The sequence below is a fragment of the Suricata suricatta genome, chromosome 8 (genome assembly GCF_006229205.1).
Source record: "Suricata suricatta isolate VVHF042 chromosome 8, meerkat_22Aug2017_6uvM2_HiC, whole genome shotgun sequence".
Taxonomy (NCBI): Eukaryota; Metazoa; Chordata; class Mammalia; order Carnivora; family Herpestidae; genus Suricata; species Suricata suricatta.
In genome coordinates, this window is record NC_043707.1 from 124202268 (window position 1) to 124220766 (window position 18499).

At 53.2% G+C, this 18499-nt stretch overlaps 1 protein-coding gene across 4 annotated transcripts in view; it reads left to right on the top strand.

The window, feature by feature from the left end:
* The window catches only part of STPG1 (sperm tail PG-rich repeat containing 1), a 51050-nt gene extending 33715 nt beyond the window's left edge, over window positions 1–17335 (top strand). For all 4 annotated transcript variants that reach the window (XM_029948775.1, XM_029948773.1, XM_029948776.1 and 1 more), the window contains 4 exons: window positions 1446–1554; window positions 5809–5974; window positions 13987–14177; window positions 16564–17335. In XM_029948775.1, coding sequence (XP_029804635.1) covers window positions 1446–1554; window positions 5809–5974; window positions 13987–14177; window positions 16564–16640 — 543 coding nt within the window. In that variant the 3' untranslated portion in view covers window positions 16641–17335. The remainder of the gene's footprint in view (window positions 1–1445; window positions 1555–5808; window positions 5975–13986; window positions 14178–16563) is intronic.
* The last annotated feature ends 1164 nt before the right edge of the window (window positions 17336–18499 follow it).

Consider the following 18499-nt stretch of genomic DNA (forward strand, 5'->3'; position numbering starts at 1 on the left):
GGTTGAGTCAACTCGGGAAGCAGCGTGTGCGTTAATCCTGTTAGCCACCCCGGCAGCCCCCTGTCAGGGCCTCTCTTTCCCTCCACGTACCGCGATCCCCACCCCCTGCCCCCCAGTCCAATCCTGTTTCTTGGTACCGTGTTATTACTCCTCTCCGGCGCCCCGGCTGCTGGCCTCTGTCCAGTAATTAGCCTCTGCGTCCGATGTTTTGGTTTGCCCTCTCCGCATGCATTCTAGCCCCGAGGACCCTGGGAAAAACTAAATTCCTCTGCCTTTGTAAACACGAAATCAAAATGCCATCTGCATTGCTTGAGAAACATTTTTTTTTTTCAAAGGAATATCTCGGAAAATCAAACCATTCTGGCCGCAGCAAACAGTTTCACTCGATGGGTAAATAGGCCCAGTCATGGTATAGACGATTTTTATTGCACCTTTATCTAATGAATACAGGGGACTGACTGCAAATTGGCATTTCAAATATTTATGATTCACGTATAACAGAAGAAGGATCTCAGTGTTCTTTTTTTCTTTTCTTCCCCCTGTTATTTTTAAAGTGCTATACACACCTTATAGTGTGGGGATCGGTTAAAATGCCTAAGTTCTGGTCAGTCCGGAAAAGTCGGGACGAGGGAGTGTTATAAATCTGATCAGAATCTTAAATTACATGATGTACCTGGGGTACCCTGGTGTACCCCAAATCCTGCTTTTATAAACGAAGAGCTGGGGCGCCTGGGTGGCTCAGTTGGTTAAGGATCTGGCTTCGGCTCAGGTCATGATCTCACAGTTCATGGGTTTGAGCCCTGCATCAGGCTCTGTGCTGACAGCTCAGAGCCTGGAACCTGCTTCAGATTCTGTGTCTCCCCCTCTCTCTGACCCTCCCCTGCTCGCACTGTCTGTCTCTGTCTCTCAAAAATAAATAAAAACACATAAAATAAATAAAATAAATAAAAATAAACGAAGGGCAGTTTGAACAGTAAGGAATCGGGGTAGAGATACGTAGGACTAAGGGTACTGAAAGGAACGAAAGGCATAGAATAAAATAATGAAAATTACTGCGTCAGGAAGAGTGGGGATTGTCAGATCTGCTTTACAGGTGAGAAAACCCAAAATCAGAGAAATCGAACCCCTTGTGCAGAACCACGTCCCGTGTGTGACAGACATGAGCCTGGCGCCCAGGTCTTCGGGCTCTCTTCCAGGCACGGTCCTCTGCGCCGTGTTGGGTGACTAGACATTTGAGAGGGATCACAAACTCATGGACCTTTCCAGCCGGGGTGACGGAAGAGGCACTGGGACCTTTTCTATTCATGTCAGTTCGTTTTGTGAGGACAGGCTTACATGTGATTTTTTTTTTACCCCGATGTGCCCCTCGTCCAGGCTCAATGACAAAGAGAAGGAAGGGAAGGCCCTGGGCACACCATGCTTGTTTTCTCCCCCTCCCCCCACAGGCCTCTGTCTCTTGCTGCAAGCAGAGAAACAATGTCTGTGCCCGAGCCGGGTTTATGTCCAAAACCCAGAGAGGATTTCTCACTATCGCTGACACAGGACCTGCCCCAGGTAAGCAGCCACCTGGCACTGGCCTTGACCAAGGGTTAATGTACCAGGTCTGCTGTCTCTTTGGACGGAGTTAGGCTTGGGGGGAAAGGGGATGTTGAACAAGTGTTGAGCAGAAAGGAGATGGCTAAGGAGAAGCCCGGGTCTCCCGTCCCACTGGGGAAGCGGCTTCTCGCCTCAGCGCCGGCACATTCACAAGTCCCACGGACTATCACGGGCCACCGGGGGCCCTCCATGCACTGAGTGTCCAGATCCTTCCTTGCCTCCTGAGCCTCCAGGTGACCTCATCAACTAGTCACTCACCAGCGGACAGGAGCTCTGTTCACGGAGAGCCCACTCTGCGCTGAGTATTTTCTGTGCCGTCCTCATGCACCTGTCTTCTGCTTAGTCCTGCATTTCAGGGGAGGGGGGGCTCCAAGAGTGGAGGTGACCTGCTCGGCGTCCCCCAGCTAACAAATGGCAGGCCTAAGTCCAGGAGTGTCCGACTGAGGAGACTGTCGCCCCTGTCAGCCCCTCATGATTGCTGAACGTGCCCCGAGAGGTGGCCTGCAAGTGTCCTCCTCCGTGGGCTGGGAGAGGCGTAACGCCTTCCTATTCTCTGGGACCCGCTCCCTCGTTCCAGCCTCAGCCAGAGGTTTCCAGAGAGGTCTGGCGATGCTGCCATGGCCATCCGTATTCCAGGGGCCCTCGTCACCTTCCTCGATGGGTCCTTAAGACACCCCCCCACCCCTGAGGGAGCCCCGGGGGGCCTCAGAGCTGAGGGGAGGAGCAGGGAGCTGCCTCTGTGATCCCGCCTCTAGGAGGGGGTGTGGGTAAAACTGCAGCGCCCTTCGCCCTTCGGATTTCACCAAATCCAGATTAAAGCTGAGAAGATCAGTCTGAGGCTGAATAACAAAACCAGCCCTAATTAGGAGGCTAAGCCCCGCTAAAGCTCCCCTGCCTTGCGTCATCACAGGCAAAGCCCCACCTTGTTTGTTTATAGGGAACAAAGCCGGCACCCCTGGAGTTTGGCCCGAGACCCTGCCGTGAGCCCCGGGGTGTGGGCACCTTCTCAGCCCGCCAGCGACCCAGCAGGACCGGGAGAGGTGGGCGCAGGTGTCTGTTGAATTCCTACTGTGGGTCACAGGCTTTGCATTTCTCATCGAGCGATCGCCAGATGCCGGTGACTGTTGGGCCACAGCAATCACGTGCTCAGAAACGGAGCCACAGCTATTATTGATCGCCATGTGATAGACAAAAGTAATACGTGGAAAGCAGGCTCAGGGGCCCGTCAGTGACCTCTGCCTGCTGCCTCAGAAACTTGCTGGGGAAACTGCCCTCCTGGGAGCAACAGTCAGCCCTGCCCCTCAGAAAGAACTCTGGCTGCTGCTTCTCCCACTGGGGGAAACAAATGTGTCCCACGGGGTCCCCGTCCCAGCAGCTCTGAGTGGCCCTACCTCAGGGGCTGGGGGCCAGGACCGGCCAGCCTTCAATTCCAAGCATAAGGCTCACCTCCGCACATTTGCTGCTTGGATTTTCTAAAGTTGACATTTGCCAAGTTCATCACAAATGTCCTTCTCTCTCTTTTTCCTTAAAATAGAAAAAGGTTATTACAATTAAGGGAAAACACCTATGTTAAAGTGTCACTTGCAAAACGCAGGCTACCAAGTTGAATCTGCGTCTTGAGCTCAACACCACGTAGATTTCCACCACACTCAGGAAAAGACTGGAAGGAAATACACCAGAGCTCATACTTGGTTCTCTCGGGGCCGTAGGATCATGAGTGCTCTTCCCCTTGCTTCTGCTTTTCAGCATTTGATAGGCAAGCGTTGCTTTAGCCATTTTGTGGGAGGGGGAAACATATTTTATATAACATATACATAAATGTATACATATTTACACATGAATGGAAGAAAAAAGAACCTAATATAAGAGATTATATACCAATATTACCAAGGCTGCAAACTGGACATTTTCTTAAATTTTTTAATGTTTATTTATTCTTGAGAGAGAGAGAGCATGAGCAGGGGAGGGGAAGAGAGAGAGGTAGATACAGGATCTGAAGCAGGCTCCAGGCTCTGAGCTGTCAGCACGGAGTCCCATGTGGGGCTCCAACTTACAAACCGTGAGATCCTGACCTGAGCCAAAGTCAGACGCTTAACTGACTGAGCCACTCAGGCGCCCCTCCCCTCTTAAAAAATTTTTTTTTAATGTTTATTCTTGAGAGAGAGAGACAGAGCATGAGCAGGGGAGGGGCAGAGAGTGTGAGGGAGACAGAATCTGAAGCAAATATTTTTTTTTAACTTAAGCATATATTTGGAACACCTTTTCATGTTATTAGAAACCCTTCTAAGAATGTCATTTTTGAAATGGCTGTATGGTATTCCATTGCATGACGGTAGCATAAATTAAGGAACAAATGACCTCTTATGGGAAATTTAGGTTATTTTAAACAGATCACTAATATAAATAGAGAGGCAGCAAACCTCCTTACAGCTCACGGCTGTGTACAATGAGGATTATTTCCTTATATTAATTGCTTAAAGTGGAATTGCTGAGTCAGAAGCATGTAAGATATTTAAGGTTCTATATATTGGTGGCCAAATTGTTCTTCAGCAGACGGGTAATTTCCTCCTGCTACTGGGAGGCCCCTGTTTTTCCTCGCCTTTGCCATCACTGGGTGTTATCATTTAAATAAAATCCTCCTAATATGTACCATATTGTTGTTTTGAGTACTTTTGCAATGCAAAAGTAAATTTTTATTTAAATCAAAACCAACTTTATCATGTTTAGAAAACTTGAAATATTTTTCCCACCTAGAGTGTAATTGTAATTGCTAATTACACTAATGTAATTGCTTCCACTTTTCTGGGTTCCCATCTCTTTTTTTCAAAGGTTTATTTATTTTTGAGAGAGAGAGAATGGAGGAGAGGCAGTGAGAGGAGGAGAGAGAGGATCCGAAGCAGGCTCCTTGCTGACAGCAGAGAGGCCGATGTGGGGCTCAGACTCATGAACCATGAGATCGTGACCTGAGCTGAAGTCAGACCCTCGACTGACTGAGCCCCCCATGGGCCCCCTCCACCTGTTTTTATCCGGATGTATACATTCATACCTAGAAGTCATCAGCGTACAGGGACTTTAGGTGTTATTTTATTTTTTGCGTTCACCTTTATTTTCCAGAATGTTGCCATGTGGCTTCATGGTCTCCATATTTATTGTGTCCAGGGCTGACATTCCACCAGATTGGGCTGCTGTTTCCATGACAGTGGTTTACCCTGGTCTTGGACAGTCAGGCCACTAACCCCTTCTCACATTGCAGCCGCTGCTCTTAGGTGCGTCTCTACGCTTAGAGCTTTTCCCGTATGTGGAATAATTCCCTTAATTTCTAAGTAGTGGGTCCAGACAGATGTCCTCAAGGCTCTTGTTTGCTTTGCACTGGAAAATGCCTGCACCCACCGGCAGGGCTGCTGACAATTCTGGGCTGAGACTGCCTCCTAAATGCCCAGGTCATTCTCTTCTTCCTCGAGGCAAGTTAATTTTATTCTCTATTGAAACAGGACATGGTGGGGAAAAAAGCATGGCCTTTGGAGACAGGTGGCCCTGGGCCCACGTAGTAGGTGCTTGATAAATATTTGTCAATTGCATAATAGTTACTAAACAACTACTGTATGCCTAGAACCTAAATATTATTCAATGATCATAACCACCCTCTTGTTGGAAGAATTATTCTTACTTACAGAGGAGGAAACAGGTCTTAGTTTCTCGTTAGAAGAAATCTGGGGGGCAAACTATTCAATATCTCCAAGTCTCCGTTTCCTCCTCTTTGGAATGGAGGTGACAATGACCCACTGGGCTTCTGGGGGGATTAAATGAGCTAAGTATGTGGTGCACATGGCCCATGTTCTAGAAAGGGTGAGTGTTGTTTTCAGGCAGCCCCTCCATTTGACCATCTTGGAGTGATATCATCTTATAGTCATTAAATGCATTCTTACATGTAAGGTATTGCTTTTTATTTATTTGAGATGAGTTCCTTATTTTTTAAAAAATGTTTTATTTATTTTTGAGAGAGAGAGCATGAGCAGAGGAGGGTCAGAGAGAGAGGGAGACACAGAATCTGAAGACAGGCTCCAGGCTCTGAGGTAGCTGTCAGCACAGAGCCTGATGTGGGGCTCGAACCCACAAACCGCGAGATCATGACCTGAGCCAAAGCTGGACTCTCAACCAACTGAGCCACCCAGGCGCCTCCCTTACTCTGTTTTAACATGTCTTTCTTCTTAGGGCATTATAATATCAACGAATCCCTTGTGAAGCAGTCACCAAAGGCTTTAACGTCTTGTTTTAAATCAAAAACGAGACGTGAATTAAAACTGACATCAACTGGCCCGGGACCTGGTTATTACAACCCCAGTGATCACATCAAAAGTCTGAAGAAGACTCTTTTCCCGTGAGTCCTATTATTCTGATCTTTCTTTTGTAAGGTGGTTCTGGGGAAGGGCCCAACATAAGCAGAAAAGGAAGGGGTATCACTGCTTGGCGGAACACGGCACCAGGCCACTCACTCTCCAAGGGCCCTTGTTGACATAGTAGGTGCTCAGTAAACACTTACTGAATGCATGATATTCACTGAGCAACTACTATGCGCCAGGAACTTAGCAGTAGTACCCTATTCAACCATCATAATGACCCTATTGCAAGAATTATTATTCTTTCTTCATTGCTAGGCTTCGGGGCAGCTAAGGAGCTGCCCAACTCCATGCAGCTAATGTGAATGCCATTAGGAATCAGGCTCAGGACTGTCTGGATCTTTCCACATTCTTCATGATGTTGTGCTATCCTGGTGCTAACGTTATTCTATTTTTATACCATAAAATCTCTCCTGGGGTGGCAGGGATACACAGCAGCATGGGGCTGTTTGAGTTTTGTACCAATCGGTTGCAAGTCTAGACTTTGGAGTTGGTCAGACGTGCTGGATTTGAACTGCAGCCATGCTCTTTTCATGCTGTGTGACCTTGGGCACTGCACTAAGCCCTCTGAACCTCCAAGGCCTCATCTGTGAAGCAAAGTAGGGATGATTCACGCCTCGTAGTGCTGCTTTCAGGTTTTATAATATATGTTTGGCCTGTAGCAGGTGCAAATGGTGACTTAACATTCACACGCATTTCAAAAGGGAAGACAGGGATTTGTGATAGCATGTTTAATATCCTGTGCATTTAATAGTACTTTCACCTAACTGGTTCAAAAACTCACAGGGCTTATTTATTCCTCAGATGGTTCTAGAACTTCTAGAACTAACTGTCAGGTCAGTCTGCCTGTCGCCATCCGAGACCTCACTCAGGTGTAGTGCTCTCCGGGCAGCAGAGACCACTGGGAGGGCTGAGCTGCTGGGCAGCCCCTCCGAGGAGGTCAGGCAGGTGGTCAGGCTCACACCCACCATGGGTCAGAAGTCCAGGCAACCCGGGGAGGGAGGCTGGCAACCTTGGCACACTCTGATCAGGTACAGGGAGAGCAGGAGATGAACCTGCTGCGTCAAACTCAGGCTCTGGGGAAGGGATCCAGACCTGCGGTGGACTGACGGGATCCACTGGGTAAGTCCCTTCTGCCCTTCGGTTCCTGGGCTGACCCTTCACGGGCTCCAGGACTCAAACGTGGGGCAGGACTCCAGGAACACACTCTCTCTGAACGTCAGGGACTTCCTACCTCCCGGCTGGCTCAGGGCCCGGCTGCACACCTTCCCTTACCGGGTCAGCAGAGAGAGTGGGGAAGAAGAGGCCAGGCCTTGGAGTTGGCAGACCCAGGTGAGTCACGGCTCTGGCCCTTTGTTCTCCGCGAGCCTGTCTCCGTGTCACCGAGCGGGGATACGAGTCTTCTCTCCGAGGGCTCCTGTGCGGGTTAGGTGCTGCTGCTCTCCAGGATCCTGCTCGCATAGGAGCATACAGCGGGCAGCCGTTCTCGGCATGAGCCGCTCAGGCCCCTAGCTCGAATCTGGAAGCTTCTCTGAGGAAATGGTGACGAGGAGGGTGGAGAACACTCAGTGTGGAGCGGCTTCTTCCAGAGAAGTGCCATTTGGCGTTTGCTGAAGTTGGACCGGCGGTTTATGATAACTCCCATCTTGCGGCATTTGCGTCTATTAGTCAACGGGTTCTGTAGGTTTCTGGGTCTCTGGGTCCGAGGCGGTGGGGGCGCTCCGGTGATCAGGGCACATCCATACCCTCGGCCAGGCCACCTGGGAGCAGCTCCGAGTGAAGCAAAGGCAGTGCGGCCAAATGCTGGAGCACACGGCCCCGAGGTCGCGTGGCCACACAGGTCCCCAAGGGCGGGCTTTCCGGCCAGTGCCGGGCAGCGGTGTTGGTGTGTCTGGGGGTGTCTGGGGGTCACTGGCTCTCCGTGGTGCTTTGTGAACAACAGCTCTTTGGTTAATAACTCTAGGGAGCACTGAATATGTACCCGGTGCCCCCGGGGAGCATCGTGGTGTGCATGGCCTAATTAAAGGCTCTGAGATGTCCTGACATAAAAACAAAACAAAACGTACTAAACCCAGTGTCTCTTAAACTTGGGCTCACCCTGGTGAGTAGACAGACCCCCACGTGGGTTCACCCTGATAAGCGGATGGTGCCCTGGGCAGGACATTTGTGTTAACAGCCCCTGTGGTCTGGGGGGCTCTTAGAACCTCCTTCAGCCTTCCTTTCTTCGTGTGGGAAAAGAGGTGTGGTCTCTCCACGTCCGACACTCCATGACCCTGTGTTTGCTCACCACAGCATTCAGGAGAGCACATAAGGGGCAGCGAACACAGAGCCGGCCTGGACTCTGAAAGGAGCCCCAAAATATATAAAATTTAAAAATAATTTTTAATGTTTATTTATTCTTGAGAGAGAGAAAGAGAGGGAGACAGAGTGCAAGTGGGGGAGGGGCAGAGAAAGCGCGAGAGGGAGACACAGAATCTGAAGCAGCCTCCAGGCTCTGGGCTGTCAGCACAGAGCCCTACACGGGGCTGAAATTCATAAACCATGAGATCATGACCTGAGCCGATATCAGACGCTTAACTGACTGAGCCACTCAGGCGCTCCTGAAATATATAAATTTTTTAATTGACATGGAAAGGAGGAAGCTGATAATCTATAATTGTATTTAAAAACAAGAAGAGGGGCATCTGGGTGGCTCAGTCAGTTGAGTGTCCGACTTCTGCTCAGGTCATGATCTCACGGTTCGTGGGTTCGAGCCTCGAATCCGGTTCTGTGCTGACAGCTCAGACCCTGGAGCCTGTTTCAGATTCTGTGTCTCCCTCTCTCTCTGCCCCTCCCCAACTCGTGCTCTGTCTCTCTCTCAAAAATAAAAAAACTATTAAAAAAAAAAAGAAGAAGAAGAAACTCAAGCATGCTATGGGTTGGCCTAAACCAGCATCCGCCTGCCTATGTTGAATAATGAAGAAATGAGTTAATGTAATGAGAAGATACGGCTGAATGGTGTGGTATGGAGGGAGTGTCCAGGCTCCAGCCTCTCTACTGGCCTTCTGTTTCCTCTCCTGTGTCCCTGGAGGCAAGAGAGGGACAGGAGCCACTGGGGGCCTCCTGCTGGGATCATCAAGCCCCTGAGAAGGTCTGCATTGTTTCCTCCCCATCTCTATGTACCTTGGTTGGGGCTTTGTCCGCACCAAGCCTGAGCACCTTTAGCTCTCCAGGGCAGTGTGGGCAGCGGTGGAGAATCTGAGAGCCCTCGCATGTTTCTTTTCGGCAAACACAAGCAGCCCAGGCGTCACACCCATGTGATGTCATTTGTGTCCTTATTTGTCTTGGACTGCAAACACTTGGCTCTCTATTCGCGGGGGAGGGTCCCAGCTTGCAAAAACAATCTTTCGGCTCTGCTTTCTAGAGGAAGAATCGGGAGGTGTTAATTAGCCCTACAGCTGTTAGTCCCAGGTGACCCACCAACGAAAGTGAAGCCCGGGAGGTGAAGTGCCAGTGCCCTGCTGTTGGGTAGAATGGTGGTAGATCCACCATAGATGAAGGTGGTGGATCGGGAGTGGCATGCAGGTCCGGCTGGTGTCCTGGGAAGGCTCGGGGAGCTGCAGGGGGCCGGGCATGGGCCTGTCTTGTCCCCACTCCCCTCGCCAGCCTACAGAGCTGAGAAGGGGCTGCGGAGGCAACATGGCCCAGAGGAAGTGTACCACGACAGGCTCCAAATCAGGCTGGTGCTGGGGGCCTGGGGGCGGGGCGAGGGTCACCTCCCTCCCAGGAATTCTAATTCAACCCTGCGGATTGTGGCATGAACGCTTGGTAATGTGCTAGCAAGGATGCAGTAAGATAGCTCGCTGGGTCTGGAACACGGTAAGCTTTCCATACATGTAACTGGTATTTTCACTGAGGTCTGCGAGCGGGTCCTCTGCCCTCACTCGCTGCCTCCTGGGTGGCCCTTGGAGGGCAGAGGCCGTGCTAAGGGCTGGCAGGGGGTCTCTGCGAGGTGGCCACCTGGCAACTCAAAGCTAAGAGCTTGTATCAGCTTCCGGGGGTGGGGGGTGTCCCTAGGAGAGAGGAGGAGTGTCAGCTTCAGGTCTTCAGTCTCTGTCTCAGAGAGGGCTCAGGGAACCAGGGTGCGGCAGGAGAAGGGCTATTGTGGAGATCAAAATGGTCCCTCCTGGGCGCTGCCTTCCACTCACACTTGACAGCGATGAGGGGAAACGCCCACTGACATCTCCCTAACCCTTGCTCTACTTCCTGGAGTTTTTAAGCCCCTGGTTTTGCACAGACACGCTGTCCCGCCACAGCTGGAGCTCCAGGATCAAACCCTGTTGGCCCCGCTCCAATCTGGGTAATTACGATGACCCACCTAAGGCTCCCCTGAGGTTTTCAATTAGCTATGGGATGCACCTTCCCAAGCAGCTGTCATCTGTCACCCTCGACCCTGTTAAACAGATACTGCGTTCCACCCCAGGGGCAACAAGCTGCCCTTTAATGAGCAGAGAAAAACTGCCCTTTTATTTATCCCTCCAGACCCTGGGAATCCCCGAGGCAGAGTGAAGCGGTGCCTGGGAGTGTCCCTTCCCCGAGTGACCCGCTGAGTCCCCTGAGACATTCATTATTCTTGGGCGATTTGCAAACAGCTCACGTTGGAAGCTGCAAACATTCTTAATCCAGTTGCGGCCGACTCAGAGCCTTTGATAGATGTTTTCTTTCTACGGGGCAGGACTAAGTTGGCTTTTATAACTGCGCAATGAGGCCCATAAAAGCAGCGGCCACGAGGCACTGAGGGCCGGCCGGGGTGTGATGCAGCCGGACCTTTGTGATCTGCCCGGCCCCGCCTGGCCACGGAGGGAGCAGCCCTGGACGGTGATAAATCCGTCAGGTGGGGCTCAGAGGTCTGGGCTCCCCTACTTGATGCAACCTCTCCGTTCTCCCCGCAGTTCAGCGAATGTCTGGGAGTAGGGATGGGGTCTCAGAGACGAGTCAGGCGCAGTCCCCCGCCTTAAAGCGCAAGGCACATAAAGAGCATAGGAAACCTAGCATGTTCCATGCGGAGAAAAGAAGAATGTCTAGAACATCTCAAGGGCTCAGCCACGCAGAGCTAAGGGCTCTCACGGATGTCACCTAGTGCCATGCTGCCAGTGCCCTGCTGTTGGGGAGAATGGTGGTAGATCCACCATAGATGAAGATGGTGGATCAGGAGTGGCATGCAGGTCCGGCTGGCTCCAGAACCCATGCGCCTCAGTGGAGCGGCAGGAGGGGAGGTGGGGGAGGGGGAGGGCAGTGGCCACAGAAGTTTCCCCGAAGGGCATATGAACGGAAGCACGATCAGAGTTTGCAGGGAAAGCAGGTGCCCCCGGTGGAAGGAACAGCACCGGCACAGGCACGGAGCGGCTATAGACTGAGTCTGTGTTGGGTGTTTCTGGAAGGTCAGATGGGAGCAAGGGGCCTAGGAGATTAGGCCGGATTAGGAGCTTTTCCTTCAGCCTCTCAGCAGGGCCTCTGAGGGTGGATGGTCAGGTGAACAGTCTAGAAGTCCTGAGTGGCCTGTGGAGCGCTGAAGGCAGGTCTGGGAGGCCCGGCCTTTGCCCTTCTGTCCCAATTCTTGCCACGTGCAGCTACAGCTTGTGCCTTTGCCCCTCTGTTTCCTCTGCTGGAAATGCCTCCTTCCCTAGCTTTCCTATCTGAAGAATTCCTGCTTGCTTTTCGGGACAAATGTTACCTCCTCTCGGGCAGATTTCTGGATTTGCTTAGTTAGAATCTCTCTCTCTCTCTGAATGCAGTGTTTTGAATCTCTATTCCAACATTCCATGCTTTAAAAAAATAATAATACAAGTAAAACACCAGTTAATCTTCATAACAATCCTGGATGGAAGGTATTGTTATCGCCCATTTCACAGATGAAGAAACTGAACCTTAGGGAGGCCAGGAGACGCCTCCAAGGACACACAGCTGGTGAGCGGGGAGGTGCACGTTCAAGCCCAAGCTTGTCTGGGTGCAAGGCCTGTACTTCCTTATGTTGTCACCAGTCATGACTGTCCCTAGCTGTGGATTGTCAAGCCCTTGGGAGCATTCAGGGCCTGTGTCTTAGCACAGAGTGCCTGGCGCAGGGCTGCACACGTGGCTGGCACTCTTTATTTTTTAAGTTCATTTATTTATTTTGAGAGCACGATAGTGTGGGAAGGGCAGAGAGAGAGGGAGACAGAGAATCCCAAGTAGGGTCCAAGCCACCAGCGCAGAACCCGATGTGGGGCTCGAACCCACGAACCGTGAGATCATGACCTGAGCCAAAACCAAGAGTCGGACACTTAACCACGTGAGCCACCCAGGTGCCCCTGGCACTCTTTAAAGATGCAGAGAGCTGAGGGGACACCGTGAGCCCCTTTGGGCACATTGGCGGAGTGGAGGGCGCGGGACCTCTCTAACCCGAGAATCCTGATGAGACACGGACCCAGCCTCCTGCAAGCTGTTCCCGGTTAGGAGCGTCCACCCCCCACGGCCTTCTCAGAGCATGGGGCGAGGGGGCGCCCCAGACTGGGGGGGTGAGCTCACGCCATGGTCGGCCCCTTCCAGCTCCTCGCTGAGGAATCAGGCCTGTCTCTCAGGGAGGTCAGTCACGCCCTCATCGAGCCTCTGGGGGTGCTCTGAAGGGGAGACACAAGCCAGAACAAGGAGAAGCCAGCTTTTATTTCTAAGAGAAGTGGTTGATCACACACAATGACCAGGTCCCCCATGTCACCTGGAGGGGAAGAAAGAGGCAGTGTTTTCTCTCGTCTTCCTGAGGGCACCTTGGTTCTAAATACAAGCGTCCACGTGGCTTATAAGACGGCAGCCTCGAGCAGATCTACGATAACTTTCGGTCATCAGGAGCGGCCATCCTGCCTCGGGGTGACTCTGTGTGAGGGGGCCCCCTAGCCTCTCTTTCCTGAGCCTTGGTTGCTTCTAAGACCAAGCAGGAGGCCGGGGCTTGCGGGAGACTCATCATAACAATGAGTACCTTTACTGAGCAGGTACTGTGGGCTGGTGCTCTGCTCAGTCCCGCCACACCTCTCCTCCGCTCCTCAGCTGCCTTATAAAGAGAGGTGCCGTTTCTCTTCCCTGCAGGCATCAAGAGTCCAGGGCTGGTCTGAGGTCTCACAGCCAGTAGGTGGGATGACAGGAATGCAGATACCAGGTCTGTGTGACTCTAAAACTCACAAAGTCCCCTCTGCCATGATGCCTCCCCCAAATTGCTAAACCCCCGAGACTCAAGCGCTGGTGCTGTCATTACCGCCCATTTGCTCGGGGACTTTGGGTGACATACTGTCTCTCTCTCAGCGCCGGCGTCTTTAGCACAATGAGGAGGTTGGATAAGACATCTCTAGGTCCCCTCTAGCTCTCCATGTTTAAAAATGCCCTTGTGTCCAAAGGTGAGGCCAAAGCTAGGTGTCGTGCACCTTGCTTTCCGCCCACGCCCTGCCTGCCAGGAAGGTACGCAGTAGGATTCGGCAATGCCAATGCTGGACTGGATGGTCTCTTGAGGTCCACTCATGCCGGGGTGGCAAATCCCTGGAATTCGGGGTGCCTTGTCCCACTTCCTGGCTATGGCGGACATCCGGAGTGGATCGCCCACGCTCTTCCCACAGTGCCGGCGCGAGGCCCGAGTTCTTTACGCAGAGCCCCAGCCGGGCGCCACCAGGCCTGCCATCTCAGACCGGTTCAGCGACATCATCTACAACAATGCGCATGGCGCTCTCACTTAGGGCCGGGCCCTGCCCACCGCGTTCTAGGGGCATCCTCGCGTTGAACCCTGGCAGTACGCCCATGAGAGAAGTGCTGTGAAAACCGCCATTGTGCAGAGGAGAAAAGCGAGGTCCAGGGCCCCCAGCTCCCTAGCAGTGGGGCCACAGGACTGTGCCAGCGGCCCAGACAGCTCGGTGCTGGGCAGGTCTTGTCTGTGTCTAAAGACAACCATTTCCCCAACAGCCTGCCTTAGCGCTATCTTCACATGTCTTTTTTGAAGGAGAAACCCCATCCTGAACTTCTCCGCCCAGCCTCTGTCCTTGCCCCCGAAGCCGCCGCTCCCAGGCCCCGGTCAGTACGAGATCGTGGACTACGCGGGGCCTCCCAGACACTTCATCTCCAGCGCGTCGTTCGTGTCCAGCACCCGCCGGTGGACAGCAGCCCCGTCCGAGCCAGACCTGCCTGGCCCAGGTGAGGGGACTGTTCTAAATGATGGTAAAAACCAAATCCCGAAGTGTTTGTCATTCCTGGGCCATCAGATGTCACTGACTCGTGGGCTGTTTGCCAAGCAGGTTACAGAGGTTAGAGTCATCTGGAAGACTTTTAGGTCTGCACTCTTGGGGTATGAAAGGATTTTCTTCGAGGTGAAAGGACTCTTAGAGTTAATCCAGTCCAGGGATTCATAACCAATAGCCATGAATGTCCAAGAGGCTCAGAGATGGGATCCAGAGGGGTCTGTGACCCTGAAACTGTCTGCAGATTTGGAGCATGAAGACATTATTATTATTATTATTATTATTATTATTATTATTATTATTTGGAGAAAGGGGCCATAGCTTTTTGTCCGGTAGGCCAACAATTTCATGCTCTTGAAACTATTTAAATCGCTGGCCTGCTCTGGCAGAGTCACTTTACAGCTGGGGACGGCCTGGAGAGCAAGGTGCACCCCGAGCCACAGTGAGAGCGGCAGGGCAGAGCGCCGGGCTGCTTCCCCTCTGCGCCCTGTTCTCACGCAGCAAGCTGGGGACCGTTCTCCGGGCCGCTCCTGTGGGCTGTCTGGTTCCAAGCCCTCTCTGCAGATAGCTGAAGCCGTGGGACCCTGTCACCTCTGGGACCCATGTGGGAGCTAATGGCTCCAGCGGGTGGTCTCTGTACCCCCTGGCCTCTCTGTGGCTCCCTCACAGCCTCTTAGCTATTCGCCACTCCCTGACACTGGCCAGAGCTGGTGGCACCGGGGACTGATGGGCACTGGCGGGCAGGTGATGTGGGAGGAGGAAGGCAGAGCGGAGGGGGCTGCTAGGTCTGCTCAAATCAGTCGTCCAGTGAGCACTGACGATGCTCCCTCCTACCCTAGGGGACAAAGGTGATGCAGCGTGGCCTCACCCCCCCCCCCGGGTCTGGGAGGGGGGACACCTTCCCCTCCAAACATACCGCTGAGTACAATGTAAGGCGGACGGGACAGGGGATGTCATTCTCGTGGCTTCGGCCTGGGAGATGTGATGATAATCAAGTCAAGAAAACTGCAGAGGTTTGACCTGGGGGTCACCTGCTCAGTCCGGGCAGGACTCAGCTGGGCTGGGCAAATGTACTAATGCTCCAACCACGCAGTGGCTCCAGGAGGCCCGGGGATTGGCGAGGAGCCTTGTTTGACTCTGTTTGGTCCAGGCATCTAGGAGCTTTTCCTTTTTATTATTAGTATTTTTTTAAATGTTATTTTTAAAAAAATTTTTATTATTTTTTGAGAGAGAGAGAGAGAAAGCACGTGAGTGGGGAAGGGGCAGAAAGGGGAGGGGAGAGAAGATCTGAAGCAGACTCTGTGCTTAAAAGCAGAGAGCCCAAAGCGGGGCTCAAACTCATGAAGGTGAGATCATGACCTTGGCTGAAGCTGGACACCCAACGGACTGAGCCGCCCAGGCAACCTGATGTTTATTTATTTTTGAGAGAGAGAGAAAGAGACAGAGTGCAAGTGGGGGAGGGTCAGAGAGAGAGAGAGAGAGGGAGACACAGAATCCGAAGCAGGCTCCAGGCTCTGAGCTGTCAGCACAGAGCGCGAGGCAGGGCTTGAACCCATGAACTGTGAGATCATGACCTGAGCTGGAGTCAGACGCTCAACCGACTGAGCCACCCAGGTGCCCCTTGAGGAGCTCTTCCTGAGTGTCTGGTCCACGCTGCACATGGCATGGGCATGTGGCACACAGGGGCAGGCCACTTCCTGCTGCTGGGATCACCTGCGCCAGGGTGCGCTTCCCTGAGGGCTGGCCTGAGAGGGAGCCACATGCCTGCTTGGTCTCCAGTGGGTGTAGACCTGCCTGGGCCCTCGAGAACCAAACTGGCATCAGAATGAGAGTTTCTAGTCACCCCTGTGTGGTCCTGGCAGCTGGTCCTAGAGAAAGCACTTGCAATTGTCATGGCTTTCACTTTTCTGGAAATTTCTTTTGTTTTTGTTTTTTTCTTTTTTAAAGTAGGCTCCACACCCAGTGTGGGGCTTTGAACTCAGACCTCTGAGATCAAGAGTCACATGCTCTTCCAACTGAGCCAGCCAGGCACCCTTCTGGAAATATCTGGACCAAAAAACAAAACCTTACCAAGCAAACACCTCGCTTTTCGCTTCTTTAAAAGTATTGCTTTACTCAATATTTTTTTTTCCCAAATCTGATAGAAAATGCGTGTTAATTTTCTTCTTTAGGGAGTTAAAGGCCAGTGTTCAAGTCCCTCCGTGGCCAGGCCAGTCCCTTCCCCTCTCTGCCTCCAGGGACCAGGACAAGGTCCCCCAACATTGTCAGCTCTGCTGGAGATGCCAGTGGCTTGGGCAAGCGGGCTTCTCACTCTCTCTCTCTCTCTCTTTCTTGTCTCATAGCCACGTACAATCCAGAACTCCCTGGGAAGCAGTCCTTTCTCTATAACGGGGACAACAAATGGGTCCCAGTGCTGTAGGGACCCCACGCAAGGTCAGGAAGAGCGCTGGCCGCCAGCCGCCCGGCCCAGGCTCCCCAGGACGTTCATTCAGAGAATGCCCATCGCGTGCGTGACAGCGACCCAGGGGGCACCTCTGCCCCCACCCCCTCCGCGGCTGGCGTTTGTCCTTGCCTTGAGCTGCCTTCCAGAGATCGGACGCCCACCTCCACTGCCTCCGGTAGTGGAAATGCGGGTGGACAGAGCCTCCCTTGGTTACTGGCCACGTGCCTGGCCGTGCTGGCTTCTGCGGGCCTGCCCGCCAACGTGAGGGTCTCCTGAAGCTCCAACTCGAGGGAGAAGGCGGCCGTGGGCAGACTCCCCTTCCAGAAGCCTGAAGCTGGGCCGGGGCTCGAGGTCCAGAGGTGCACCTGCAGGGCGGACTGCACAGGACGGCAGCCCAGGCACACTCCCACCCTTCGCCCTTGACTTTCGGGAGCCAGAAGGCCCAAAGGTGCCTGTGTTGTGAAAGACTCGTGGCAGTTGCCTGGGCCCGGGCCCCCCCGCTAAGCCTACATATCTCACCTTCAGGAAGAGCATGGCATCAGTCACTGTGGTCACTTGGGCTCCGTACCCACCTTCAGGAGAGGCCGCCACATCCACTTAGTGGCCCAGTATTTGACAGTGGTGTGGGCGGGTGGCTGCTGGGCCAGAGCCCTGGGAACAGCTTTCTGAGGGGCTGGCTCTCCCGTCCCCAGGCCTGGCCTCCGTCCCCTCCCTGGGCGTCCTGCTCAAGTTTGACACCGTCTTTAATGGGTCTTCTCTGGCCTGCCAAATCTGTCCCTCCCCCGTGCCTTGGTAAGAGCGGGGAAGAGGCTCCCCAAGAACCAAGGGGGAAACAGAAAAGCCACACGTCGCCTCCTTTCCAAGATACTGAGGCTGTCCTTCACGTCTGTAAGCGGAAGGCGCTCACGCAGCCCCCTTCACGCGCTCCCCATGGAGTCCAGGCCCCTCACACCCGGGGCCTCTCCTCTGACTTTGCTCTGTGACCAGAGAGAGAGCGGACTTCCTGTCAGGATGGCCGCTGACTGGCCTTCCCTGTGGGGAGGAGTGGGTGAGGGAGAGGGAGGGAGAAGGATGGAATATCTGATTAAACTGAATTCTTGTGTCACGCCACAGCTGGCCTTTTTGTGAACCCCCAATTCCTCAAGCGCCCACTGCTTTGGGATGGGCGGGGGGCGGAGCACCTTGTGAAGAGCACTGCAAGTCCGGACCTCGAGGCAGGATGCCTCCTGCCTTGTCAGGTCCGTAGCTGCTTCTCGAAGGTAAAAAGTTGGGTTTGAATTCCAGGCTCAAGGGCAACACTTGCAGGGGCTGGGCAGGCGGTGCATGGAGCAAAACAGTGAGGTGCAGGGGGGCGCGAGGTGGGTGCCGAGGCTGCTGGTCCAAAGGGGGATCCAGCGGGGCTCCAGGTCACTGCTGCCGGACGTGCCCATTTCCGACAGAACCTGGGAAATACTGAAAATGCGAGCTCTCCTGATTTGAGATGCTGACAACCGTACCGCAACGTCAAAGTGTTTGCTGGGGCCCAAAGGAAAGTTCTGCAGGCTGTCCACTGGGCGCTCGAAGTTCTGGAAGACCCTTCAAAGTCGTACCTTTCTTCGACCCCAGACTCTTGACAACGGGGCCAGATCCCAGTGCCTTGGTTTTTAGCAGACGGTTGGGCTAGAAGCAGCGGCCTTGGGGTCTCCATGGGCCTTGGGGTCTCTGTGTGGACATGGGGTCTCTGTGGGCCTTGGGGTCTTTGTGGGCCTTGGGGTCTCTGTGTGGACATGGGGTCTCCATGGGCCTTGGGGTCTCCATGGGCCTTGGGGTCTCTGTGTGGACATGGGGTCTCTGTG